The sequence below is a fragment of the Anarhichas minor genome, unplaced genomic scaffold, assembly GCF_050575085.1.
Source record: "Anarhichas minor isolate MPS153535 unplaced genomic scaffold, ASM5057508v1 ptg000026l, whole genome shotgun sequence".
NCBI classification, from domain to species: domain Eukaryota; kingdom Metazoa; phylum Chordata; class Actinopteri; order Perciformes; family Anarhichadidae; genus Anarhichas; species Anarhichas minor.
Genome location: NW_027466472.1, coordinates 4,521,921 through 4,548,024, shown reverse-complemented (window position 1 = coordinate 4,548,024; position 26,104 = coordinate 4,521,921). Strand labels below are relative to the sequence as shown.

Here is a 26,104-nt window from a genome sequence, read left to right as displayed (position 1 = left end):
TGAATAAGTTTGTTGGAACTACATATCAGAAACCTCATTACGATCTCGGTCAACATGCTGGTAAATAAAAAAAAGACAGAATGAGCATTTTGTTTTTAATATAATTTATTTCTAGAATGACATTTTGTGGAATTTTGTTGGTAAAGTCAGATGATGGCATTTGGCCAAAAACTGTGACATGCTCGCAAACATCACTCAATTTCTATACTGGCAAGTGCATACATACATATATGTGGAAATAATTCATGAGATAAGTGGACAGCAGTGTTTCTAAAAGAGGGATATAGTTTAAATTAACAGATGCAGACCAAGTGGCAATTCAATACATTTAAAAAATGTTTAATTTGACTCTGTTTAAATTGATACACTGACGTTTTTTACAATAACAAACCGAAGCGCAAATACATTTGTTTGCACAATTTTGGAAATGGCTTGTGTGCGAAGAAGCCTTTGTTCAAACTTCAGTGTGAGACTCTGACTCATGTTGTTTATGCTTCAACTATTTTATGTTAATTTGACACAATTTGCATCAAATTTCAATCAAGATATGTCGCCGTAATACAAATACATTCTTGGGGAAATATTGCGGGATATATTTCCTTAATCAGACTTTTCACAAACTCAAGAAATTCCAATCTGCATTTAGGCTACTCTTTTAAGTAAGATGCTCTGGCCTTTTATTTGCCAATTTTGTTAATCTAAACACAGAAATCTTTAAAACTGGGCACGATTACTATTACTCTATTTGTCTACATTCCAAGACGAAGGAGGGCTTGAACTGATTTGAGGGCAGTAATTTGGAAAGTCATTACAGAACCCCCCGAGGTCTGAGTGGCCGTTCTTGGATAGGAATTGTCCCGGAGACGTCTTGGACGCGGCGCACTCCTCTTGGCACGGATTAAACGTCGCAGCACACGGTATGTGGTGAGAGTAAAAGTAGCTGGCCTGTCCGGAGATCATGTTAAAAGAGTAGGGATCCGACAGCGGCAGGGTGCATGCAGGGATGGATGTGGAGAAAGCGGTGCCAATCTGATGGTGTCGGGATTGCGCGCAACTGAGTCCGATGTAAGACATCTCCTGGTGCGTCTGCACGAACCGGTTGGCGTCTGCAGCACTTGTTGCACTCAATCGGGACCGCTGTGAAACCATCGATGTGGCGTGGTTTGGGAAGCGGGGGTGAGCACTCAGATAAGTCCCTGCGCCAAGGTGGGTGCGCACTGGTGCTTGGAGAGGCAGAAACGGCGGCACCGGCCAGTAAAATGAACCTGCTGCGGCCAAGGTCACGCTGGTTGCAGTGCTGGAGGACATCAGACGACCTCCTCCCCTCTTTAGCGCAAGCTTGGTTCTGGATCCAGCTGCGGCCCTGCGCCGGAGTTTCCCCGATGTGCCACCTATGAAGACGTCCTCACTGCAGGGGTCCAGCATCCAGTAGTTGCCTTTACCCGGGTCATCATAGTGGCGCGGCACTTTAACGAAACACTTATTCAGACTCAAGTTGTGCCTGATTGAGTTTTGCCACCCTTGCCTGTTCTGCCGGTAGTATGGGAAGTTGGCCATGATAAACTCATAGATGCCGTTGAGTGTGAGCCGTCGTTCCAGGCTCTGGCGGATCGCCATCATGATGAGCGCGTTATAACTGAAAGGAGGTTTCTCAGGTTTTACGCTTTCTTCTACTCCTCCGCTTTTCTTTGATTCGACATTATTTCCTTCTCGTTTTCCATTTGAAGTCGCCGTTTTGATTTCTGCTTTGGTGCGCAGTTTGGGGTTCTCGCAGTTCTTTTCAGAGTTTTCCTCCTGACTGGGTTTCTCTGGATGTGCGGAGCGCACTTTCTGGGACGGAGAAGGAGACTCTGCGTCACCGATCACTCCCTCTCGTCTCAACAACAGGCTGCTGATGCTGAATGAGGACTTGTGGAAAAAACGGTCTGAAGTTTTCAAGTCCTCCATCTCAAAGGTTGAAGTCACAACTAAAACTCACCAGAGGCGTCCGCTGAGCAGAGACGAGCGCGCCACTGAACCCACGGAGCGAAGATGCGCTGATTCAAAGTGGTGAAGAGCCAAAGACGCACTAGCCAAACAGCGTGACAACAAATGCGCATGATCGCCGAAGCTGAGCACTAGTTACCCACAAAAAGTAGAGCATTATTACTTTGAAGAAAGGGGACGTGCCAAAAGACGTTTGAGGAAAAGCTGTCAATCTGTGTGACTGATCGGTGAACTCTCGGGTTTAATTATATCACATCCGTGACTCATGAAACTCAACCCTCCCACACGCGCCTTGCCCTCTGGGCTGGCCTCATCGCTCTCTCGTTTTCTTGCTTCCTCTGCGCACCTTCGTTGACATTATTTGCCAAAATGCCTTTAAGTCTGTAATAGGCCTAAACCAACAGAGTGAAATGCAAGAACAGATGCATGTTGGGTATTTTCCTTTTGAAAAATTGGACAAGGTGACCCCACGTATGTTTTTGCCCGTTATTGCGAAATTAAAATCTGTCCCAATATTGTGAAATAAGAAAAATGCATCTGTTAGCAGCTCTTATTTTGAAATCACTTGGTTAACCTCTCCAATAAACTTGTTTCTACTGTGATTTAATTGGGATTTTCCATAAGAATGCAGGCAAAGTGAATTCATAATTGAAATGAGTGTTTGTGTGAAAGGAAGAGAGAGAGAGGCATGCTTTTTCTCTCAAGACAATGATGCATCCCATCATATATGAATGAGGCATGTTAAGAGAGCAAGCTCTTGCTGAAGGGGCAGTTAATAAATGAATAAAAAGACAGTTCATGACACACTCAGTGGCACTACAGCACACACTTTACACTCAGGTAGCTGGGAGTGTCAAGAGTACAACACTCCTGCCTATAATAGCACAATTTATCTCATAAAGGATCGAGCCAGAAGAGAGTGAAACATGGCCTGGGGAGGAGTCTTGTGTTATATCCTGTGTGTGACACGGCCTATCAGAGCTCTCTCACACATTTATTTTCACCTGAAGCTTTTGAACACACTAAATTTGCTCCCTAATGCCGAAGCTTAATGTCTTCCCTTCCATCACCAGTGAAACAGTTGAGAGAAGAAATCAAGCATTGCATTAGACTGTGAGTAAATAGCTCATCCAACCACGTTTAACGTGAATCTTTTTGTGCATTTCCATCAACAACTTTTTTGGACATTATACACAAATGAACATGAGACAAACTTTTCACTATTTTTTCCTGAAAAGATGTGCTACTAGTAAAGAGCAGCACATGCTCTGAAAGAAGAGGCATAAAAGGTAAACTTCGGAAGCTTTCTGCTAAATTCAGAAAGGCATAAACAGGCATTTTGATTAACATATGTTTTTAAAGTCCCTTTTATTGAAAATTGTAGATTGTTTTCAATTCTGACTGCTCACAGATGGAATTAGTCCATTCATTCTTTTTTATGTAAAAAATTAAGTAAACCATGACATATCAAAAAAGATCACCCCACTACTGCATCCTAACCACTAATTTATGCATAATACTTCTATCAAGATAATGACTAATACAGGGCGATTCTAATCAAATCCACTGTTCGGCTGGGTCTTTCACAGTTCATATGCCAGACATCAGACATGACGACCGGAGCTACACCTAAAATCTGTTACCATTATACCTTCTCTTAGTCTATTTGATAGGGGCCTCCCTCCCTAATCCCTGCGTTGCACAAGTGAGCACTTGTTGGGAATGTTTCAGGCACGGCAGAAAGCGCACATTGTTGTCTCAACACTTGTAATCCCCTCGGTTGTTCTTCTCTGTTTAATATTTGATTTCATGTCTTGGGCTGTTTACAGTGATTTTTGCAGTGGCACCCTGAGGACACGGTGCTTGCAAAGACACATTTGCAGGCCTACAGTTTAGTATATTTTATTATTATCTAAATGAATTCTGTTTAGAGGACTCCTGTGACCCAAATAGTGAAACCCAAGCAGCAAGCGCCACTCTGTGGCTAACGGTGTCCTCTGTGGTCGTGGATGAATGCAAAGAGAAATCCTCACACAAGTAAAATATAATGAATCAAACAGTCAGAATATTGCTGATAACACAGTATTTATTAATATAATATTAGCACAGGTTAAATCCATGTGAATGTTTAGCTTACACCACTTGACCATTAATAACAATATCATGCAGAGTATTCATAAGTAAAATGTAGTGCCAAACATATTAATATTGCACTTATGTAACACAAAATTAGCATGGTGACGAATTGAAAGAATGTAATCAAATTAAAAAGTAAGAGCTTCTGTGACAATTACTCAACATGTGAATTAAAGTGCATTGACTTTCATGCATTTTGCACTGGTGGACAGCTAAAGCCTACTGGTCTCACCCCAAATGACGGCTCCCTCTGCTGTAAGAGAAAGTCTAACAGGCTGTGAAACCTGTGGGACACAAAGCTTCCCGTAGTTCTGAGGACAGCCATGATAAACATGTCAAAAAAAAAATTTGATTGGATCATTAGTGTTCAATAGATTCATCCTGTCACTTTGTACATTTCAAATCTGGGGTTTAAAATTGAACTGGTGACGGTTTGTGTGTCAAAGCTTTTTTCTGTCTTTCATGAAAACCATCATGATCTGTAGTGAGCATTATGTGCCCCTCAGCTGTGATAGAGCAGCATACAGTTTACCTCCTGGACATTCTGTTTGTCCCAGATCCCTGTGCCCGACCAGGGTAAACTTTGGGTTTAAAAAGCCCTGACAAACGGCAGACTGCAGCAGGCGTTTGACAGACGACATTGCCTCTGTGCTCGGCATGTCAACTGAAATGAAAAGATGTAGCATTATCATATCTGACTTCATAACACCATTCTGAAGGTTTGCATGCAATGTGATGTGCTTCTTATTGTTGCACTATAAAAAAAAAAGTTAATGATTGCACCTACCGTTGAAATTTCCCATGAAGGCAATCCCCAGTGAGTCATGATTGTTGCCTTTGGCATGTGCCCCAACCACACCCCAGCCGCGGCCCTCATACACTGTTCCGTCTCCTCCGACAAGAAAACTGAAACACACAGAGAGCACGGTTGAGGATCCTATAGCATTGAAAAGTATCAGAAACGTATTAGAAGGGATACATGACTAAATTCCCTCCAGTACGCCCACGTCCTACACACACAATATTAACATCACTCGAAAAATGACGTTCACCTGGACTGTTTGAGGTACTCACTTATATCCGATGTCATCGAAGACTCTTTCCGTCATATGATTTCTCTGAATGCTGACCAGGCGGTTCATGCACTCTTTCTGGTCTTTGCAACTTGGGTTGGCGGTGTGGTGTATGACAACTTTCTGGGCAGAGTCTTTCAAGGCCTCTCTGCTTTTAGGGGCAACTGCTCCCCACTGCTGCCTCGAAATGATGGTCACTGAAAAGCAATCACAGTATAGTCATAATTGATCACTTGGCTTATGCCATAAAATGTTATCAAGATTTTCAAGTGTAAAATATGTAGTGTAAAGGCTGTTTGTCGTCATACCTGTTTGGGCCATACCTCCGTACTCAGATGCTTTTGAATGCAGTGGGCCGTGCAGCTGCCTTATGAAGGAGCCCGTCTCAGGAGGTGTGGTCACGGGAAGTACACCTTCCTCGATCCTCCGTGTCGATGTGTCAGCGCACAAGTTATATGTCTCAACTGGTCAATGTTGGCTGAGAAATAATCTAGTTACCCAACAGCTTTTGTGGAATATACGCGGTTGTAAAAGAAGGAAGTGGAATCAACATGGTCAATAGTCCACATGGAGACAGGAAAACCGTGTCCGTTTCTTTACCGTAAACGAGGTATGACTGCTTCATGTGAAGTTATACGAGGAAACCAGTAGTTTTACATTATCCAGCTGTGTGTATGCGTTTACAGTGGGAGGAAACAGGAAGTGGTATAATCCTGACATTAAGTAGTCACAGGACTGAAGATGGCTTACTTTATTTTATATCTCTTGTACATTTTAATATGTTTCTACTTGCACTGATTGCTGTTGATTGTTAAATGTTTGCACCTCCCGTCACGCCAAATTCCTTGTATGTTCAACATACCATGGCAATAAACGGTTCTGATTCTTATTCTGATTCTGAAAAGTCCATGCTGCCAAAAGCATGGGTGTGTCTGCTAACCCTTTAATATTTGTAACAAGTTTTCATTAAATACTCAAGAGACATTTGAAACAACTGATTCGTTTAATCTAACAAAACACATTTGAAAATGACAACTGCTATTAAAAAAAGTATTAATACATTATATTCACAAGATGGTGTCTGACTAACTGCAAGCAATCAAACAAAGATCATTTCAGGGTCTACAAAAATCAGCAGCTCTGCTATTTGACAAACAAACTGCACAGTGATAGTAAAGAAATAACTCCATCTGAGCTGCAGCGTTTTGCGAACAGCAATACCGCAGACGAAAATGTTCGACCTCGTCATTATCGCTGGCTTTACTCTGTCCATCTGTGTCCACAGTGAGGGGCCGTGCAGACGTAGTACAGTCTCATAGCATCCTGTCATGAGAAACATATTAAAATATTAGGTTGTCTACTCAGATTGTAAAATCAAAAAAAAGATGTATAGACAACAGGAGAAGGTGTTTCCTCACTGACCACAAAAAGCTAGTAAAGGTTTTCATAGACAGAAATGATCGTTACCTCAGCCTTCATACTGTGAGACTGGAAGAACACTGCCTCCTTGTGACCGCATCTGGGTGGACATGGTTGGAGAACATTGTTAGAAACGAATACAAACACAGCCGCTTAATGACACAACACCTCATTACACAATCGGGGGTCAAGTCCTAAAGGATGGTTACCTGCCCGGTTAAAGACGGGAACGTGGTGACGTAAATGTGTTGCTGGTGAAGAGAGTCAAACATCCAGCGAGGTAAACTTACAGAAATATTGTCAGAACATGGCCGGTGAAAAAGGGCAAAACTCCCAGTAACTATTCAGAATGTAGTGAGAACGAGGACTCTAATGAGAAACCAGTTTTACTCAGTTTCTGTAGGATTGTTTGTTAGCACATTAGGCATGATGACGTTTATAAAAGCTTGTTGCAGGGAATGTAGGAGACAAGTTTTCGCTCCTAGGTGGTAAAAAAAAAAAAAAAAATCAATAAAACAAAGCTGTGCAGAAATAAAACAATACTGGATGTTGCACCGCACTAACAACACAATAAATATTCACTTTAAAAAAAAAGATATGAACAATTAGGGCTCTCCAGAGAGAATGGGTGAGGTCGACTCATTCTGGTGAAACGTACTTGGGACAGGGGTGGTCCTCTGTCCTGGGAAGTGTTGGATCCTGAGATACATCAGCAATGATTTGTGTCAACTCACTGGAGAAAGAGAAAAGCAAGAAACTGGATGACTCACCAACAATTAGCCTTCAAGTGACTGAGAGTACACACGTAAAATGTGCAATGGAATGTTTTAGTATCTTGGGCGTTCCAAACGTTGCCCTATTACAAATATTTATCCTTATGTGTAGTCACTCAATATGTATTCACATCATTGTAAAAGTCATTCCTGCAGTCTGGATGTGCACAAATAAAATCGAGGGATTCTCTTTAACTGACTTTGGGAAGATCCTATTAAATGTCAGGACTAGCGTGCCGGAAAGTGTCTGGAGAACACATTCAACTTGATTTTTCATACCATTTTTGTGTTGGTTAAGAGCTAAAAATATGTAGTGGATGCACAACAAGCAGAACCCACCACACACAAACTCAATATTTTAAGCCTATTTCTCATAGACAGACAGAAAAATGTGCTTTGTTGAACGGGTAACAACACCCAGAAGTGATGTCACAGGATCCTGTGTACACCTGTACGTCACTACAGCAGAGTGAGATGTTAAACCAACAGGTCAGCAAAAAACAAGACTTTCAGAGATGAAACTGCAGTGAGAACAGCAGCGTGGCATATTCGCCAAATTCGAGCGAAAATCAAGTTCTTAGCAACTCGTTTAGCACTTTGTTTTCTTTTACTTACTCGACCTCGTGGGTGATCTTGTTGACATAGATGCAGCTGTTGTCTGCTTCTTGTTGGTAGTCACAGTTCCTGCACTGTGTGTTGAGTTCAATAAAGAGAGAGAGAGGACATTCAGCAGCTTATTACATGTAACAGTGGACATTTAAGCTCATTGCTTTCCTGCACCTCTGTAAAAGCAACAACATAGGTTTTACACAGTATAGCCTCAGTATATCAACATTACCATTGGAGTGATCCCTCGTGCATTGCACTGAGACACTACATTTCACTGATTTTTTCTGTGGGACCTTAACTGTGAACCAGATACTTACCGCATAGAGCAGGATACGGTTCTCCTTGTCTTCTTTCGGGTACAACATGTTGTTACTGGAAAACAAACAGGCGCGGTTTGTTCATTAGAACAACGTTGTGTTAACGTGCGTTTAGCTTTGACACGCTTGTGTAACTTATCTATCCTCTAATTGGCCGCAAACTCACCATTCTTGACAAAACCGGATCCCAACAAATCCTGGTTCGTATGTTCCAGTTTCCAAATCCATTGGAAAACCTATATGTTGAAGTTAAACGTGACAAATAATAAATGTGCGATGCTCTTTCAGATCCTTCACTTCTTCCACCGCCGCTTCCTTCCACTGGTTTGAAAACAGACCGTCTGCGCATGCGTGTACTATGAACAAAATGAAGATTTCTGAGACAGCGCCCCCCGGTGTGGGGAAGACTGAAAAAAGAAGCTTCGAGGGACTCTTATTTCTATTTGCCATACAGTCGCCTATTATATTATTCATGGTAAAAGAAAATGAAAACCAAAGTTCATTTCAGTATGAAATTTAATTTATTGATGCAAAACCACAAGGAAAAGACCATTTAACAAACTTCACCCAATAATACATACTCTGAGGTGGTACTGGCTTATTGTCCCAGCCATTAGCTTTATTGATGTTTTCTATAATGTCTTTAACCCAAACGAAAACCAGTAAACACAGTGTCATTGTCTACAGTTGCAAAGATATCGTTTCTGCCCGGCCCCCAGATATTCACAGCGACCTCGTCGTTTTTGGACAGTTTGATCACACTGCTCATACTGGCCACTTGGCTGCACTTATCAGGCAGAGAGCTCTGATACAGAGACACTACGTTCTCTCCATTTTTGGAGATAGCGCCCTGTCCGCGTCCATACACAGACATATGCACGGTGAAGTAATAGAAGCCATCCACGGGGCAGGTGAAGAGGCCTGTGTCGGGACTGTAGCCTCCTCCCTCGTTGACCAGTAAAGTGGTGAACTTCAGGGCTCCAGAGTAACAGGGGTAGCTGTCATCGACCTTCAGCTTGGCCGTGAAAGCTACAGTGCCTAGAATGGGCGACATCATGATAATAAGAGCAAGGAGTTAACAATGTTGTAATTTGTGTCACAAAAAGCAACAAACTAATTCCTTCGAGAGTGGAAATGTTGACAAAATCAGTTAAAGACAGTATTAAAGTAATTGAGGTGTGGGCATAGACACTATGTTTATTATAATGAATAGTACAATTCATTTTATTATTGATAACTAGTTGTACACAAATAATTTTACGTGATGTACTCCAACTGAAACCATTACATGTTAATGGAATAATAATTCTCACAAAGCCACCAATCAATCAATTCCACAATAGAAGTGAATTTAACTATGGCAAACATAACAAAATGATGCTGTGTAAAGTTGGCACATATTGGTTTTATGGCCCTGCATAATAGCAATGTTTAAAATGCTTTTTCTTTTTTTTTACCTGATGGAGAAATGCTGTCTCCTCGACCTGGTTCGTACGCCATGACTAAAACTTCTGATGTTGTCTGTAAAAACAAAAACAAAAATTAAATGAGTACAATATTTTTATGGTAACAACATAATATCAGTGATTTAACTGTCTACAAGCTGCAATTCTGTAGACTTGTAATATAAAATAGAAAGGTGGTTAAACACAAGATTATGTGGTCACATGTAACTGATGCAGTTTACTATAAATCAATGATTAGTAAAAAAAGAAAATCTTCAAAGAAAGAAAATATTTCGGAAGTAATTTCAGCAATAAGTTTTGCGCCTATGCAAAATGTATAAGAATTATTTGCTTGACCTTTAAATATGAATATATTTTTGCAAATTCTGGCATGAAACCCTACAACCAATCTAACTTAGGAGCAAAGAGCTTCTTACCTGTTGCTGTCTTGCAGGGGAATGCTGCAAATGTTCTAAAGACGAACAGAGAAGCCGAAGTTGTTCGTCTGGTTTAGCTTGAAAAATGACAAGTATTCTTTGTGGAAATGTTTGCTTATTTTAAATTAAGGATCACTTCTTGCTTAATTTTTCTATAAATACAAAGCAACATAAAATATGAAAGGCAGGCATACTGGAATCTGAGTAACTTTATTAGACGGCTCTAATAAAAATACAGGAACTTATTTTATTGGTGCAGAGACAAGTTGATAAAACATGTCATCAGCTGGAAAACAGAGGCGAGTGAGGTTGTTTTTCTGGTTTGCAGAACGTCTCATGCGGAGGCAACATGCTGAGAAGTTATGGAAAGATTCAGATTTTTAAAACAAGCTGTGATAATTACAATATATTAGAGCCTGACTTCAATGAGTTTAGTGTAACCATAGAGTAATAACACACTACTTATGTTTGGTTAGGTTTGACATTGAGGAAGGAAGGAAGTGGCATTGGTGCAATAACAGACCATAGAATGATAGAGCAGGCAACATCAGGAGGTCAATATGACAACAGAAGACTCATGTGGTGTAAATACTGTCCAGTGAGGAATGTTTTTGTAGGTATGATAGGTGGTTGATTCAGAATCAGTTCAATAATAGTGAAAATGACACTTAGCACTGATTTAGCACAGCTAGGTGATCAAGTTTCATCGTCTGTCAAATTCTTAAAACTCTTGCTTGTCCTCAGTAATAATAGACTTCCTGTTTTCAAAGGGGAAGTTTAGTGACGTATTCAGAATATCACATTTTACACAACTGGATTTTACAGAGTTGTGTATGTGATGTGTTACTGACCATGATTTATATGAAATATCTAAACTTGATTTTTTCCCCCTCATATTTCTTTAAATTAATATCATATTAATCAATAATAATATCATAAAAAAATTAAAAATCAATATTAATCTTCTGTAACACAACAAGTGGCGGGATAAGAGAGAATTAGTGAGTAAACCTAAGCCAGAGGGGAGATTACAAGCAGAATTAAGAAATAAACACAGCCATGTCCTCACTGGTGATCAGTTATCGTGCTTCTGTTTCTGGCTTTTATATGTTTTCTTAGCTCCATTTTGTGATGTATTTTTTTTTTCCAAAATGCTCTGGGCAAGTAAGCTTTTGTTCAAAAACAAGTATTGTTGTTTACACAAGTAATGCATGTTTGACAGGTTATGTATTGCGCATAATGTATACATGATGAGAAACAAATTCAGCTATAGTGATCATTTTGCATGAAATATGTTACATAGCTAAACACCTTTCAGAAAGATTTCAAGCACCTCTATCTGTCTCAGTTGCCCTAAATAAAACCCGACAAAGACATTATCTTCTGCTGCAATGATCTCATGCCGACCATGACCACATAAATTCACCCACACCATGTCTCCCTCAGACAGCTGCACTGTGCTACTGATGCTGGCCACCTGGCTACATTTATCTGGGAGACTAGTGTGATACACCGAAACCAAACACACTGAGCCGTGAAATTCAGGATCAATACCTGCACTGTCCTGTTACACTGATGTTACGCATGAAAGGTGGAGATTTTCTGGTTCGCAGAGCTCTGCTCTCTAATAAAGTTTGGAGACGTTTTGTATCTAATCTATTTCTTTCCGTCCGTTAGTTTAACACCATCCATTTATTTGGTACTATGAATCAATCGGTCTGAATCAGTTGTTCTTTTCATGTACATGGTGGAAGATGACAGACCCAGCATACAGATGCAAACCATTTCTTGTAACATCTGCCATTCCTCACCTGCCCACTATAGCTGCTGTCACTGAGTTTTCTGCTCCTGCTCGTCACCTGAACAAGTCACACATAGCTGCAACTAATCTGCAATGAGCTTATATACTTTACTGTATGTGGATAGCAGCTCACAGTTACTGTAGTCTCTGCAAGGTTAGATCAGGTAAGACACCGGTTCTGTCTCCTGAAGCTGATTTTGAGAGCGAAGATTGGACTGGAAATTTGCCCAGACCTGTACAATAGCTTACACCTTCCAAAATTTCAAATGGTGTGTGTTGTTCTATAACAAGCTAGAATGTGGTTCTTAATAAAAGCTGCAACTTAAATATGTAAATATGTGGCCATTTCATGCAGATTCAAACTAATTTGCAGGAAGTTGATGATCTTCTAAATTTCAAATAGAGAGTTTGTTGTGCGAATTTCCAACGTTTAAAGCAGAATATATATATAGATAAAAATAAATAAATAAATACAAATATACATATATTACATGAATTTTCTTCACTCATACTTCTGCAGGAGCAGGACACCCTTCATCATGCTGCATAGCTCCGTCACCACCATGTTACATACATAGCCTATACTGACTTAGCCTACAGAGAGGATTACACACGGCTGTTAGCAGCGCTCTGTCTGTTAGCCATAGTTGGAGCCTGTTATATATATATATATATATATATACCCCCCCCAACTCTGAGCCCTTGATCCCTGGGCTAATTCCATGAATCGTCCAAATCTAAATCCACTGATGGAGCTACGGCACATACAGTTAGGAACGCACAGAGAGAGAGAGAGAGAGAGAGAGAGAGAGAGGCACAGGATGGGGAAGAAATAGAAAGGAGCATATACAAAACGAGCCCAATTCGTCCTTGTTCATTTTTTGAGCATTTATTCTCCTCCCTGAGTCACTTTAGCTTTGATCAATAGTGGGGTCATGTGCCATCTGTGTGCCCTTTATATGCTTCTTCAGAGATGCAACAGCGACCCAGTGTGCCAACTCATCAAAGGGGACCATCAGGCTTGGCTGACGTCACCCATCTAGCCTCTGTAATCGAAAGAGACGTTAATCCTGCTCCTCTCCAAAGCCTGGCAGTTGGGTGGGGTGGGACAGGGAGGGATATTGAGTGGGACATGAGGAGGGAATTTGGAGACGGGGGACACAGGAACGCATGTAGGTTTTCGGATAGCAGGCAAACTCAGCACGGAGCTGGACAAGTGAGACAGGTGCTGTCCTAACTGAAAAAGGAAATCAGGCACACAACCACGTCCTGATCCTCTGCTTAACTTCCGGGACATCTGAGGGTTCAGGACCCCCCCACCCCCCCACCCCTCCACCCACCCTTCCAGGCTTCGCCCTGGAGGCCAAAAGCCTCGCTGAGGCCTCTGCGGAGGGGGAATGCTGTGGGAGCTGCTCACCTCCTCCTGCACCCCCTCTAGTGTCACCTGTACTTATTGTGGAGGAGACAGGCTTCACCACCGTGGAGCTGTGCCAAGATGGAGAAGACATCTGCCTGACTGCAAGTGAGGGGTAAGAGGCTGCTGACATTTGTGTGTGTGTGTATTTCAGGAACACATTTTAGTCACACTAGCAAGAACTATGGGGTTTTCCCAGGTGGAAGCCCCCTTAATGTACTCAACATGACCCCTCACCTGACTACAACGAGAGTTCGCTCTTGATGCAGGTGAACAGTAAAGTGTGTATCTTCTGATCAAGACAATCAACAGCCCTTGAAGTTTGCTCAGCTGTGATTGAACTAGATGTTCAAATTTCTTCTCAGCATGTTAACAACTTCTCATCCATGTTGGCTTAAAAATGTAGATTGCAAAAGTTCATTCCTGACTTTGAAAAACAGTTGTTTGCAAAAACAACCTCCCTTCACGCTTCATTTAGTAGCTGCTGTGAAGCTTTTGGGCCTAATAAATGGTGCAACTTGGTACAAGGGTTTTCTTTAGTCCTGAGCATATGTTTAAATCATGCAACAGTCCAGCTCTGGTGATGCATGAGAGGTCTAAAACAGGAAACCCTCATGGCCTGCTGTAATGGGACCTCAGAATTATTCAGCTCATTTCATTTATTGCATTAGAACAGCATGTTGCAAGAAACCTTTAAAGAATTTCTTCTTATCAGTTTGTGGCCCATTTATCGCACCATTTTCTGTCTGAATGGACAGAAAAGTGGCTGCAGAAAGACAAGAAGTCCAGTAGTTAATATAGAACTGAAACGAGATGATAAATAAATTGTTTCAAGTTCCTCTTCTTGATCACACTAATATTAGTTTGGCATGTAGAGGCATCTAAATTTAGATGTGTGTTTCACTGACCATTGGGCTCGTGGTCATTGCAAAAATGTGAGTGAAAGCAATTTAAAATCTCCCCATGAGTCCTGTGTATCATTTCAACTGAACATTTCGGATGTATTCTCATTTAATTAAACTCTATATCTTCCCTCCAACAATTTCTATATTTTAATAAATGTTTTTTGTTATGTACATTTAAAAAAAAATAGTGTTACTGCATGTTTGATCCTGTGGCGTACAAAATACAGCCCTCTGCACAAACCACGACTGGTTGTTGACTGAGCTGAAACGTGCAGGTGTTTAGAGGAAGTGTATATGAGGGGGATTACATGGAGGTTAAGCTTCTTCATCACAATAGCTGAAAGTTTCCATCCCAGGTGGCACACAGACAGCTTAGCGTGACACAGTCGTCAGCAGCATAATATCAGAAATTGAATTGTAGAGCTGCGCACATTCAGAAGTGGGTCAAAAATGATAGCGTCCTCCCAAAGCTGATCCTATTTAGACGAGAACAGGGCGGCCTCGTTTTGGGGGTTGTGCAAACTGGCTTAGTGTTCCTTCATTTGTCATATCAAACAATGAACTTACGGATGTTGATGGAGACACTAAGCCTGAAATGTGTCACATTAAGGCAGTCAGAAATAAAAATCAGGGTTGGGAGAGAGAGAGACAGAGAGAGAGAGAGAGAGAAATCAGATGATGCAATTTTTTGAAATTCTCAATTGTTAAAATTGAATTAATGTACTACTTGAACTAAAGCATATGCTTCTCAAACTGGCTATCTCATGGCAGACACGCGTGTGTACTTGCAAATGAAAGAATGAACCATAAAGAGGTACAAACGCTGTATATCTTGGAACAAGATTAACGGTCTGCAGCCAGGCTAGCAGCTTAATGGGGCTGCACTTTGGCACAGAAGTGTGTTGAGGTATAGATGCTAATGTTAGCATGCTAACATGCTCCCAATGACAATGCTATCATTTGGAAGTTTAGCAGATATAAAGTTCACCAATCGCACCATCCTAGTTTAGTGTGTTATCATGTTAATATTTGCTGATTAGTATTAATATATAGTACGATATAGTTTTGACCTGGAAATACATTACATTACTATATTCTGTTTTGAAACATATACCTTTGCTTTTATGTTTACTCAGGGTTTATGCCCCTCGTGTGCAGCCGTATACTAGACCACATACATACTGATATATAATGAATCTGCTGCATATCTATGCCCTCTACTGCGTGACATCCTGCATTTCCAGAAAGAAAATAGTTTGAGTTACTTCCTTAGTTTGATGTAGCATGTGAATAATGCTGCTCTTAGCCAATATCAAAAAGTACCCGACACAGGGTCTAAAAACAGAAAGACTGGAGATTAGATCTGTCTTTCAACTGAAATTTCATTAAAGAGTAAGCAAGATTTAACAGATTGTGAATGACAACAAACCATGATTGGTACTTATAGCAGGAGGACAGACAGTGAGACACAGTGGGAAGAGGAGAGGGGGAGCAGGAGAGGGGGATAAAAAGAGGATTCGTACAGATCCTCAGTCCTTCTTAATCCCTCGTCGGCTTTTCTGGAGACCATAAACACACTGAAAAAAAAAATAAGTGACATTTACTTGAAAAAAGCTAGGTAACAATTTGCACTCAGAAATTCCAAGTAATTTTCACTCAGGCATTCTCAAGTTAAGTTTACTTACTAGTAAGAATTGTTTTTTATCCAGAATTTGCAAGTAACTTTTACTTGCAAATGTCTCCCTTAGACATAAAATGTACTTAGCCTTTTATAGTAATCTTTACTCAGGCTACCTTTGCATCTAATTACAAAACCCCAGTAAAACTCAATTAGGTGTTTCATGTATATTTAACTAGCTTTTCTTTACTTTTTTAATTGAGAAATATTAAGTAATATTTACACAATATATCTTTTATCTACTACTACTCTACACAACTATTCAAATATGAATGTTGCATTTTTTAAACTGGGCTAGTTATTTAATAAAATTGTCTTAACATAAGGCTTCTACAAAACATGAAACATCTTCTTTTAAACTACAGCAGCTTTACTTGTTAACTGGTGAAAGAGGTCACTGCTGACAGACACACAAATACCAACATATATAATCTGGTTGGCATTGCCAGACAAAACATTTCTAAATCAGTGCTGCCAATAAGAAATTTAAGAACACAAACGTTTAGTCATTTAACAAACTTTTAATTTGAAACGATGGGTATTGCTGGACAACACTTGGATACACATAGATATAGCCCATGAGCAGAAGGCGGGCCTTTGCCACACTTTGACAGTCATCAAGAACCTCTTTTCCCTCGATGACGACGAACACGATTGTCAGGAGTGAAGCCTTTCTGTGTTGCATTTCCATGGATGACAAGGATCTTCATGACATGTTGAGCATAGTCCTCTTCAATGACATCTTTGAAATTCAAATTTACTAATGTTAATTTTTACGTCTTCGAGTCTGATGTGTTCTCAAAAAAGGACAATAGTGGGGGAAACTAACAAAAATATTTAAAGTGTTCAAATGCGTCATTCTCAGTGTATATGAGCCCAACACAATTTTATATAATATCAATATATGATATCCAAACTTTACCAGGCTGGGTGATTCCAGCATGGGTCTTGGTTCCTGCAACTCCGCCCTTTGTCCCAAGTATCTCCAGAAAGTTGGTAGTGCAATTCTCCAATTTCGACAAAAAGGTTCGCTCCAGATGAACTGTGGTTATTCTTCTGAACTCCTCATTGATCTGAAACAAAAGACAATAAAAAACAACGATCAAGATGAGGTACCTAAAACAATTAATGCAGTAGTCCTCCCAGTATAATGTACTATTGAGCAGCAACAAACTACGACTTCAAATGTATATGTCAAGCTAATTAAACTATAACAGTACTAAGTTGATTTTACCTTGTGTCAACTGTTGATGTCAACTTGCTGAGAGTGAACGTCCTTTAATATACTGTGAAATATATAAAGAAATTATGTTAAAACATGAACACACAACATTAAATCTGAATTTGGCTTAAATCTTCATATTGATAGCATGTTTTATCCCCACACAAAAAAACAGCACATAAACAAGCCACCATAACGTTAATACTGAGATACACAGCAGGTCTGGTCATGTTGATATGCGACACTAACTCAACACAGTACTGGCACCTTGTTTCATGCCCAAAGCCTTCATCATCAAGGACACCACATTGGATAGAGACAAGTTTAAAACTGATGACAGAAATATAAGTTACTGTAAAAATATGTCAGAATATGATAGTGACAAAATAATGTTAAGTGTATTAGACTCGCTCTAAAGTCACTAATTCCACCACATATGGGATATTTTTTAGCACATTTCCCTCATTCGACCTCGGCTGCACTTGAGGATGTCCGAGAGAAAGCGCGCTGTGTGCGTGACTCAGCACAGCAAAGCACCTGTGTGGCAGAAGTGGGCTTCACTTAACCGAAGTAATTCAGCCCCCCTCCCCCCCACGTCGACGGAGCGCAGCCGGTCGAGCACCGTGTCCCCAGGCCAACAACTTTTCAAGGGAGAACCCTGTAAAGTCGCGACCAAAACCACCAAAAACAGCCACAAAATGTAGCGCCGTGAGCCATGTCTGTAATGCTGCCCCAAGTTAGCTAGCATGATAGCCTAACTAGCTAGCACGCTAAACTGACCAGTTCACTACTCTTCAGTGTTCACAACTCAAACACAGACTTGACCGAAGGCTCAACAGCAACGTAGAGCATTAATTAAACATATAACCTACCCCAATGGCTCCCGTCCATGAAGTTCCTCTCCTCAGGTGAAACGCTGCCGTCCTTGTTCAGGTTCTGCTGTTCCGTCGTCTCGTTGACGAAAGGAGCGCGAAATCTCCTCTGACGTCACCCCCTGAGTACGCGCTATAGGTTGCCAGGTTTTACTCATATTACCCAAGTACATTTTACTTTGTTGTGTCAGGTAGTGCATTCAATACAGTAGTTTAGTAGATATTACTTGGTGTGAATGATTACAATTTACTTATAAAAATGAGGATACATAATTACAAACAAATACCAAGTAACACATTAAGTAAAAGGTGATATTTTAAAGTAAAAGCACTGAAATGATAATTTCTTGTAAAATTTACAAAAATAATCGAGGTAATAATTACAAGGCCAAAAACTCATTTTTTTCAGTGCAGATTTGAAGTTGGATGTGGGCACAGGCTCATGCATGTAACTGAAACATGTGACGACTTTACAGATACTGTGGACCCAACAAACAGTCTGATGAAGGGAAAACGATCGGGGCTTTAAAGGAAACAGAGGTGACTGTGATGTTTGGTGAAAATAGTGGCTGAGAGATGACATAAAAGGTCCCCAAAAGCTTCCGCTATAAGGCGCACAGCCCTTTGTAAGAGCTGACAGAGCAAAAACAGCATTTTTGTTCTGCCGGGCTCTCTGTAAGAATACAAAATATGAGCGACAGCGGACATAATCCATTTTGGTATCAAACCCTATTTGCACTAATCTGAAGTATGAGTGTGTTCCAATGTGTGTGTTTGTGGGTGTTAGGAGACTCACAAACTCGCACACAGTCACATAATTCACATATTCAGACCGGCTTTGGCCAGTGACATGCAGGGCAGAAAATCTCTGACCAATCAAAAGCCTGGATGTCGGACACTGTGGTACTACTGTAATTCAGCTCTTATGGGGGGGCGGTTGTTTCATAGAAAACCGGATGGATTCATTTCATCCAGTGCCGGTCACTGTCCAACTGAGGACCTCTGCTGTGCTGTGGACCGCTTAAGAGTGAGAGAAACAAGGCCATGTAAGCAGTCAGTTGGCTGAATTGTGGCGGTTTTCCACGTTAGCCGTCAGTCACTGCAGATTTGTGGGGTTTGTTGTATTATTCTACGAGGCAAAGATCCTTCACTTCACATCCAAGGATATAATGGTGTGGAAGATGTTAGTGGTTTCAAGTTTTCACAACAATATGATGAAATCTTTTGTACTGAACTATGAGAGACCTTTGTTTCTAAAAGAACAAAATATTTTACCAAGGCAGGCTTCATATTGGCAAAAGGAGGAGAATGTCTCCATGGTGAAAAAGGCACTTGTTCCTTGACAGTGTATGTTTGTTTCTAATCTCTGTTATGGCTTTGTTTCCTCTGCAGATACATGGAGGAGATGAGCCGAGATCCAAACTGTGAAGACATGCAAAAGAGGGACAAAAGATTATCGTTCCAGGTACGTTCCATCATCATACCGTGACCGGACTGTGACCAAACAGGTGTTGCAACAGAATCGGGTTGAATTTATCACACCAAGATAATACAATAGCTTCGGATAAAATGTCAACAGGTTTGTCACAAAATTCGAGACAGTACAGTATTGCGTAAGTGTGTGTGTGTGTGTGTGTGTGTGTGTGTGTGTGTGTGTGTGTGTGTGTGTGTGTGTGTGCGTGTGTGTGAGAGAAAGAGATATCTGTAAGATAAGTCAATATGAGAGTGGTCAAAACTGATTTAAAAACTATTAAAACAAATGCAGTATCAATGTATTTTTGCCGTAAACTAAACTTACTTTCGGTAGGACTTTTCTGCTCAATTCTCAGTAAGCTCTCTCACCTTTTCCTCCAGATCTTCCCTGACCCCGTTGAGGTTGTCCTGGACCCAGAAATCACCTTGAACAGGCTGGAGCTCGTCCACGTGAAGGAGCGTCTACCCTCCATCGTGGTGGACCCCACGGAGGTGAGCGAGGTGGAGAGCGGAGAGCTGCGCTGGCCTCCGGAGAACATGGACATGGAGGAAGACGAGGAGGACCTGTTCTTGGAGCAGTGCATCCCCCCTGCAAACATCGCTGACTGGGGAGAAGAGGAGGAGGAAGAGGAGACATCGGTTATACTCACCGAGCAGCATGGCTTGACACTCATTGGTTAGTTGCACATGTTATCATACTCCCTGCTTTACACTCCTCTGATGATTAGAAAGATGCTCTTTTTAAACATCCTAATGCTCTGCTTGGATGCCTTTAATTTGGTAGAAAGCTTTGGTTTCAAAAGCTTTAAGCAGAAGTTATGACTATAAAAAAACAAACAAAAAGCCACTGTCAGCAGCACTTATTAATTTTGGTTTCTGCCTCATTTGACAATATATTTTTTAAGGAAAAACCAACCCACTACCGTCGATGATCACAGAGTCAGCACTTATACCACAACACGCTTCTCTAATTTTTGGTGCGAAAATGTGTGTGTGTGTGTGTGTGTGTGTGTGTTGGAGTGAACTACTAGACTTGATGCTGCTGAGAAACTCGTATTTCATGGCAACCAAAACCAAATAACTAACACTGTATTACAGGAGATCATCACACAGAGTCAGCATTTCCAGGGTGCCTTGCTTCTCTCATTTTGGGACAAAAAAAAAAATTTGTGTGATTATATTAGATTATTATGTATTTTATCTCATCTTTTCTTAAATACTATAGCAACACCCTAACAAATGTTCTCGATGCTGAGAGCTCAAAAACCTGATCGGAGTGACTGCGGATCTGTGTGGGAGTTAGTGCTGAAAATGCGAGGTGTACACTGTTTTGTGCACTGTGCAGTGACACCAAAACTTTGATGTGAATTGTTTGAAGACATAGGATAAAGACGGTGTCCTTTTTTTTCTGCAGACCTTCAGTCAGATGCATTTAGAGATGACACCCCCACCCTTCCACCGAGCAGCGCTCCAGCCCTCAACTGACTTAACCTCGGAGACCCAGTGAGGAAACATTCTGCTGATGACAACTATGAGAAAACAACCCAGAGTTTGACAGTGACAGATGATGCAAAAGATTGAACTGAACCTCTGTCTAAAGTATTTGCAAAATCAATAAAAAGATTTGAAAAGAAAAGATTGAACTGAAAGCCAATGTTATTGAAGAGGAAAGAGGAAGTATCAAAATATGTTTTAGGTGTCAAACAGCTGCACGCCGACTCTGAGATTTATGTCCACATTAATATGAATATAGATACATGCCAGCAGGCATGAGACAGACACACAGAAACACAAACACACATTCTCACACACACAAAATTTGGTTGCTGACGGTGGTGGCAGACGTTTCAGGAATACTGCGTTTGCTGTTTTTTTTTCTACTTCTAAAAAAACTTTTGCTGACGTTATAACTTTATGTGTCATTTCCCGTCTTATTTCCTAATTCTTAAGGGATCACTGATATCAATGGGCTAAAAGGGAACATCCTGCTAACCAATTTTCTTTAGTTTGTGCTTTGTTAATTTTTACTTCATCTCTGTACCTTATTTAACATATTACTCATAGTCATACTTTTGACCACACGGGTGGCTTTTGAGGACATTTACTTGGTTATTACTTCAGTATAATATTTATTAGGCGCTGCTCTGGATCCACCTGCTGCTGTCCTGAATCTGTGGAGCATTTTGAAATGACCACATCTGTTGGTTATATAATTTCTCATCGTGCTTTATGCGAGTGACACATTCTGACTAATGTTGGGATCTTAAAATCAGCAATTTCCACAATGTTACCAAAATCACCGGTCACAGACTTTGCTTCTTTTTGGCGGACAGGAGTAGACATTCAGTTTGTTGTCAGCCATGGCTGTTCAACATGCTTCAACATGCATGTTGAACCAAAAAAAGGCAGGCAGCTCTAGCTTTTCATTAACAGTTGTAGACACCATTGAGAATTGTAGTTGTGTTATAATACTCTCATTTGTGTTTAGGCTGATCTGTGAATAACTTGTATATATGGAAAATTTGTTGTGTTATTACAAAATGACAATTATGAATTTGTCAATAAAGTGTTTTGTCCCACTAATGCGTATCATTATTTTTTGTTGCTGAGGGTTTGAATCACGTTTTTACTATTTAAAAAGCAAATTCTACCAAATAAATCCACCAATAATTGTTCTTGAATCTAAATTACAAAATGATATAATTATGTGAAATGTGTAAATTGGATTGAAAACGATCTACAAACTCTTACAGAGTGAATAATGTTTGCTTTAGCGTCAGTCAATTTTATTGTAACTGGATACTTTCTTCTTCTGAAGTGTCACAACAACAAGATGCCATGAAGGCCTATAGATAACAAACATAAAGATATATATAAAAAGCGTGAATAAACACAAATAAAACCACATTGTTTGTTTAAATTCAACTGTTTCCAGAAGATGTCTTAGTTCATATTTTTAGTTGGGATATTGTGCAAGTGTGTGTGTGTGTGTGTTAAGGGTGTGTCCGAGGGTATAAAACCCTTTTGAAAGCGGAACGGCTTCATAACTTGCTGTCAGCAGTGAAGCTGCAACAGACCACTGAAATTGTAAGTTGAAAAAAATACCTATTTTTAAGTTTTAATGCTTCTGTTATATTGTGACTAGATTTTACAAATGTATAAGATAATTCAAGTAATCAGCTCGAATGTATCATCTGTTATGATTGTGTTGGGCTAATTGATGGACTTATCTATAGTTTCACACATACCTATGAAAGATAATATTTGTTTTACACTAAACATTTGTCACACACCAAAATAAATCATGTTGTCCATCTATTTATAATGATAATTTCAGTATGATAAAAATGTTATTGTAATGCTTGACAATCTTTCCATTTACAGCTTCAGCCATGTATTACTCTGACTACAACTTCAATTTAACCAATATTACTGTGGACTATGGCACACTGCCCGATTTTGCCGACACTTTGACACCTACGATTCAACCGATCCAGATCGGGGCTCTGGTCTTCTACGGCCTGGTGTTCCTGCTGGGTGTCCCCGGTAATGCTGTGGTGGTGTGGGTGACGGGGTTCTGCATGCCCCGCTCTGTCACCTCCATCTGGTTCCTCAACCTCGCGCTGGTCGATCTCCTGTGCTGCCTCTCCCTCCCTCTGCTCATGATCCCTCTGGCCCATGACGGCCATTGGCACTTTGGGCCGCTGGCCTGCACGTTAGTCAAAAGCCTGTTTCACCTGGTGATGTACTGCAGCGTCCTGCAGCTGGTTCTGATCAGTGTGGATCGCTGGATGCTGGTCAGCAGACCCATCTGGTGTCAGAACAACAGGCGACCCAAGCAGGCCGCCTGCGGGTGTGTGGCCGTCTGGTGCTTGGCCCTGGTGGGCAGCATCCCCCAGTTCGTCTACACTAAGCAGATCGAAGCGGGTGAAGACAAGCGAGAGTGCGTGACGGTGTACACTACACTCAGCGCCTGGCTCGTCACCTCCTACCGCTTCCTGGTGGGATTCATCCTCCCCTTCGTGGTGATCGTGGTCTGTCACTTGGTGGTGTACAAGAGAGCGCAGAGCGGACTGTCCAGAGGTCGGACGCGCTCCAAGCGCACGCTGAGGGTCATCATCGCCGTGGTGCTGAGCTTCTTCCTGTGTTGGCTCCCACTGCACACTTTGGACTTCCTCATATTGACGGTCCCTCGGAGTTCTGATGACAGCCCCAGACTTTACCTGGCACACGTCTTGGCACTGTGCCTGGCGTACTTCAACAGTTGCCTCAACCCGCTGCTCTATGTGTGTCTGGGCCGGGGCTTCAAGGAAAGCATGAACCGCTCCCTGCGCAACATGATGCACTTCATCAGCGAGGACCCTGTGACCAAGGTGAGCATCACCAATAACGACACCAAGAGCTCGAGCAACGGAAAGGAGATGACCAAAATCTGATGTTGTGTCGACTTTGATGCACTTTTTCAATCTCCTCACCGAGCGACCTCTTCTCTCCTGAACGTGGGCGTCCTAAACACTGAGGTTTCACCATAAACTGTCTAACTAACTAACTTCAACATTTGAACACGTGAGCACACCAACCCTGCTGTTTCACAATCTATTGTGAGGAGGTTTGCTAATCCAGTTGAATGTAATGCAAAGATGGTTTCATGATTGCCTCAAGATTGAAAATCTGCAATATTTCCTGTGGAAACTCATGTCTCACGCAACAATGACACTTCTTATTTCTGCTCCTATACAAGGATGATGTCAGAACGTGTTTGAAGGCATTTCTGTTATAAATGATCTGATCTTTGTATTGCTTTTTGTTTCGTATAATTCAAGTTGTTTGTTATTAATAATTAATACATTCTTGTATAATACTTACCGGTATAAGACACAGCCATGTCCCTTTGTGTAACAGTAGTCTGCATAGACCACAAGAGGGAGCTACACTCTAAATCTCTGATGCTCAATGACCAAAGTGCATAGAGTTGCATAATGGCTCCTGGGCGAAGTACCAAAGTGTGTCAGACCCTAAAAACAAAAAGGACAATTTAGAGATGTTTGCAGGTTTGTCAAATAAATTCAGCTCAGACAAATGCTCCACTTAGCACGTCTACAGAAGTCTATTAAATGTAAATTAATTACCCTTTTTTTGTACCACTTGCCTAATGCATATTTATGTTAATGTGTGATGTTTAGAAATGGATCTTGTTGTACCAGGGCGATTAAAGAATAAACAAAACAATAAAAATATGTGTTAAAGTACCAAAATGAAGAGGAAAAAGCCTTTATTTACAAACTACATTCATTCCAAACAAGGCCACGTGATGGTATATACAGAAACACACAATTACAAGAGTGTCCAATTCTGTGTCAATATGGTTCAATTAATATGTGCACTTATACATACTGTATGTGCGCGCATGCATGTACACCGGTCCCTTACACCGGCCTCTACTAAACCCACTCCTTACTCACAGACCTGTTGATGCTCATTGGTCCCTGCAGCACAGTTTACAAAGAGGCAGAGCTGAGTACCTGTGAACAATATGGACATTCCCTGCTCAGAGATTAACAATCACACCGTCAATTTTGAGCCTGTGGGAGAACCAAATGTAAACATAGATTTGTTCTATTACACATTTGTTCACTCCTGCACAAATTAGAGATTTATTTTCCCTATAGGACGCAGGCTAACTGCAAGACAAATCCTCACTGTAAAGCTTCAAGTTTTACCACACACTGGAGTCATGTTTTTAGTAGTGTAGTTTCAGAATGATAACCTAATAATTCCTGGAATGAAATATGTAATCTAATACTGATTTGTGGGAAAATAGAGACAGTGTTCGAATGGTACACTATTCCAATTAACTGGTAACTACAGGCTTGTATTCAGTGCAGAGCAAGTCCTTGCAAAATTTGATCATAAACTTTCCAATAATTAATGAATAATCTATTACCAATTATTTGGGTTTAAATTAAGCTGTTGCCCCAGATTAGTACCACATTTCACAGTTCTTTCCAGGAAACGTCGAAGGAAATTAGTGGGAAATTCTGGACCCATCAAATAGAGTGAAGTTACCCATATTTCTTAAAAAAGTCAGTGCCATAAATTATTTCTATTTCATTTCTAGAGCTCTGGTGTTTAGCAAGACTTGAAGCTTTTGACAATGTACCCATTAGTTGTGTAGACTTACACTGTATGACCAATTAACCACACATCTATGATTAATTAACTATAAGGCCAACAGGCATCAGGACTGACAAACTGGCAGCATATTCAGTCACTTCAGTGTGGTCCATGTCAACGCAGTGTAACTATGCATCACACCAATTATCATCACTTAGAGCAGGGTAATGGCCATTAGTCTGGTGTCTGATGGCTGTCAACTACAATATAAATTCAACCAGATGATCTCTAGCAGATCTTTAATCATGCCCATTAATGTAAATGTCTCTCACTACAAACATACTGAAATTAGAGGTAGGTAGCGTGTCAAAACTGGATCGGTTGGTTAACAAATGATCGGTGAAAATAGCAGGCACACAAGTGTTGCTCT

At 40.8% G+C, this 26,104-nt stretch overlaps 6 protein-coding genes and 1 long non-coding RNA gene across 7 annotated transcripts; 2 read left to right on the top strand and 5 right to left on the bottom strand.

Moving 5' to 3' along the window:
- Window positions 1-98: 98 nt before the first annotated feature.
- foxg1c (forkhead box G1c) lies at window positions 99-1,947 on the bottom strand. Its single transcript, XM_076100901.1, has one exon. The coding sequence runs from the start codon at window positions 1,945-1,947 to the stop codon at window positions 742-744; it is 1,206 nt and encodes a 401-aa protein (XP_075957016.1). The 3' UTR covers window positions 99-741.
- A 2,116-nt stretch (window positions 1,948-4,063) lies between these two features.
- On the bottom strand, window positions 4,064-5,516 carry pglyrp5 (peptidoglycan recognition protein 5). The gene is made up of 4 exons (XM_076100544.1): window positions 5,504-5,516; window positions 5,197-5,413; window positions 4,910-5,028; window positions 4,064-4,786 (listed from the first exon to the last, which is right to left on the bottom strand). The coding sequence occupies exons 1-4, from the start codon at window positions 5,514-5,516 to the stop codon at window positions 4,614-4,616; spliced, it is 522 nt and encodes a 173-aa protein (XP_075956659.1). The 3' UTR covers window positions 4,064-4,613.
- Window positions 5,517-6,179: 663 nt separating this feature from the next.
- Window positions 6,180-8,656, bottom strand: polr2i (RNA polymerase II subunit I). Its single transcript, XM_076100227.1, has 6 exons — window positions 8,480-8,656; window positions 8,314-8,368; window positions 8,003-8,076; window positions 7,273-7,347; window positions 6,663-6,714; window positions 6,180-6,518 (listed from the first exon to the last, which is right to left on the bottom strand). Exons 1-6 carry the CDS (start codon window positions 8,539-8,541, stop codon window positions 6,456-6,458), a joined length of 381 nt encoding a protein of 126 aa, XP_075956342.1. The 5' UTR covers window positions 8,542-8,656; the 3' UTR covers window positions 6,180-6,455.
- Window positions 8,657-8,909: 253 nt separating this feature from the next.
- LOC142958978 (complement C1q and tumor necrosis factor-related protein 9-like) lies at window positions 8,910-9,813 on the bottom strand. Its single transcript, XM_076100068.1, has 2 exons — window positions 9,771-9,813; window positions 8,910-9,351 (listed from the first exon to the last, which is right to left on the bottom strand). Exons 1-2 carry the CDS (start codon window positions 9,811-9,813, stop codon window positions 8,957-8,959), a joined length of 438 nt encoding a protein of 145 aa, XP_075956183.1. The 3' UTR covers window positions 8,910-8,956.
- A 6,681-nt stretch (window positions 9,814-16,494) lies between these two features.
- LOC142959589 (uncharacterized) lies at window positions 16,495-18,249 on the bottom strand. Its single transcript, XR_012956220.1, has 3 exons — window positions 18,088-18,249; window positions 17,228-17,279; window positions 16,495-17,066 (listed from the first exon to the last, which is right to left on the bottom strand). It is a non-coding gene; the product is annotated as an uncharacterized LOC142959589 (long non-coding RNA).
- Window positions 18,250-19,256: 1,007 nt separating this feature from the next.
- Window positions 19,257-21,098, top strand: lbhl (LBH regulator of WNT signaling pathway, like). The gene is made up of 4 exons (XM_076100542.1): window positions 19,257-19,270; window positions 19,480-19,552; window positions 19,942-20,236; window positions 20,975-21,098. The coding sequence occupies exons 1-4, from the start codon at window positions 19,257-19,259 to the stop codon at window positions 21,043-21,045; spliced, it is 453 nt and encodes a 150-aa protein (XP_075956657.1). The 3' UTR covers window positions 21,046-21,098.
- Window positions 21,099-22,615: 1,517 nt separating this feature from the next.
- On the top strand, window positions 22,616-24,815 carry c5ar1 (complement C5a receptor 1). The gene is made up of 2 exons (XM_076100325.1): window positions 22,616-22,647; window positions 22,945-24,815. The coding sequence occupies exon 2, from the start codon at window positions 22,953-22,955 to the stop codon at window positions 23,994-23,996; it is 1,044 nt and encodes a 347-aa protein (XP_075956440.1). The 5' UTR covers window positions 22,616-22,647; window positions 22,945-22,952; the 3' UTR covers window positions 23,997-24,815.
- The last annotated feature ends 1,289 nt before the right edge of the window (window positions 24,816-26,104 follow it).

What these genes read in the sequence shown, in the direction of transcription:
- c5ar1 (XM_076100325.1), top strand. Translation starts at nt 22,953, where the DNA reads ATGTATTACTCTGACTACAACTTCAATTTAACCAATATTACTGTGGAC.
- LOC142958978 (XM_076100068.1), bottom strand. Translation starts at nt 9,813, where the DNA reads ATGGCGTACGAACCAGGTCGAGGAGACAGCATTTCTCCATCAG. An exon ending in AGACAGCATTTCTCCATCAG is followed by an intron (nt 9,352 to 9,770) that starts GTAAAAAAAAAG and finishes CGCCCATTCTAG; the next exon opens with GCACTGTAGCTTTCACGGCC.
- foxg1c (XM_076100901.1), bottom strand. Translation starts at nt 1,947, where the DNA reads ATGGAGGACTTGAAAACTTCAGACCGTTTTTTCCACAAGTCCTCATTC.
- polr2i (XM_076100227.1), bottom strand. Translation starts at nt 8,541, where the DNA reads ATGGATTTGGAAACTGGAACATACGAACCAGGATTTGTTGGGATCCGG. An exon ending in ACCGTATCCTGCTCTATGCG is followed by an intron (nt 8,077 to 8,313) that starts GTAAGTATCTGG and finishes CTCAACACACAG; the next exon opens with TGCAGGAACTGTGACTACCA. An exon ending in GAGGACCACCCCTGTCCCAA is followed by an intron (nt 6,715 to 7,272) that starts GTACGTTTCACC and finishes ATGTCCACCCAG; the next exon opens with ATGCGGTCACAAGGAGGCAG.
- pglyrp5 (XM_076100544.1), bottom strand. An exon ending in TTCGATGACATCGGATATAA is followed by an intron (nt 5,029 to 5,196) that starts GTGAGTACCTCA and finishes TGTGTGTTTCAG; the next exon opens with TTTTCTTGTCGGAGGAGACG. An exon ending in CTTCATGGGAAATTTCAACG is followed by an intron (nt 4,787 to 4,909) that starts GTAGGTGCAATC and finishes TTTTCATTTCAG; the next exon opens with TTGACATGCCGAGCACAGAG.
- lbhl (XM_076100542.1), top strand. An exon ending in ACAAAAGATTATCGTTCCAG is followed by an intron (nt 19,553 to 19,941) that starts GTACGTTCCATC and finishes CTTTTCCTCCAG; the next exon opens with ATCTTCCCTGACCCCGTTGA. An exon ending in GCATGGCTTGACACTCATTG is followed by an intron (nt 20,237 to 20,974) that starts GTTAGTTGCACA and finishes TTTTTTCTGCAG; the next exon opens with ACCTTCAGTCAGATGCATTT.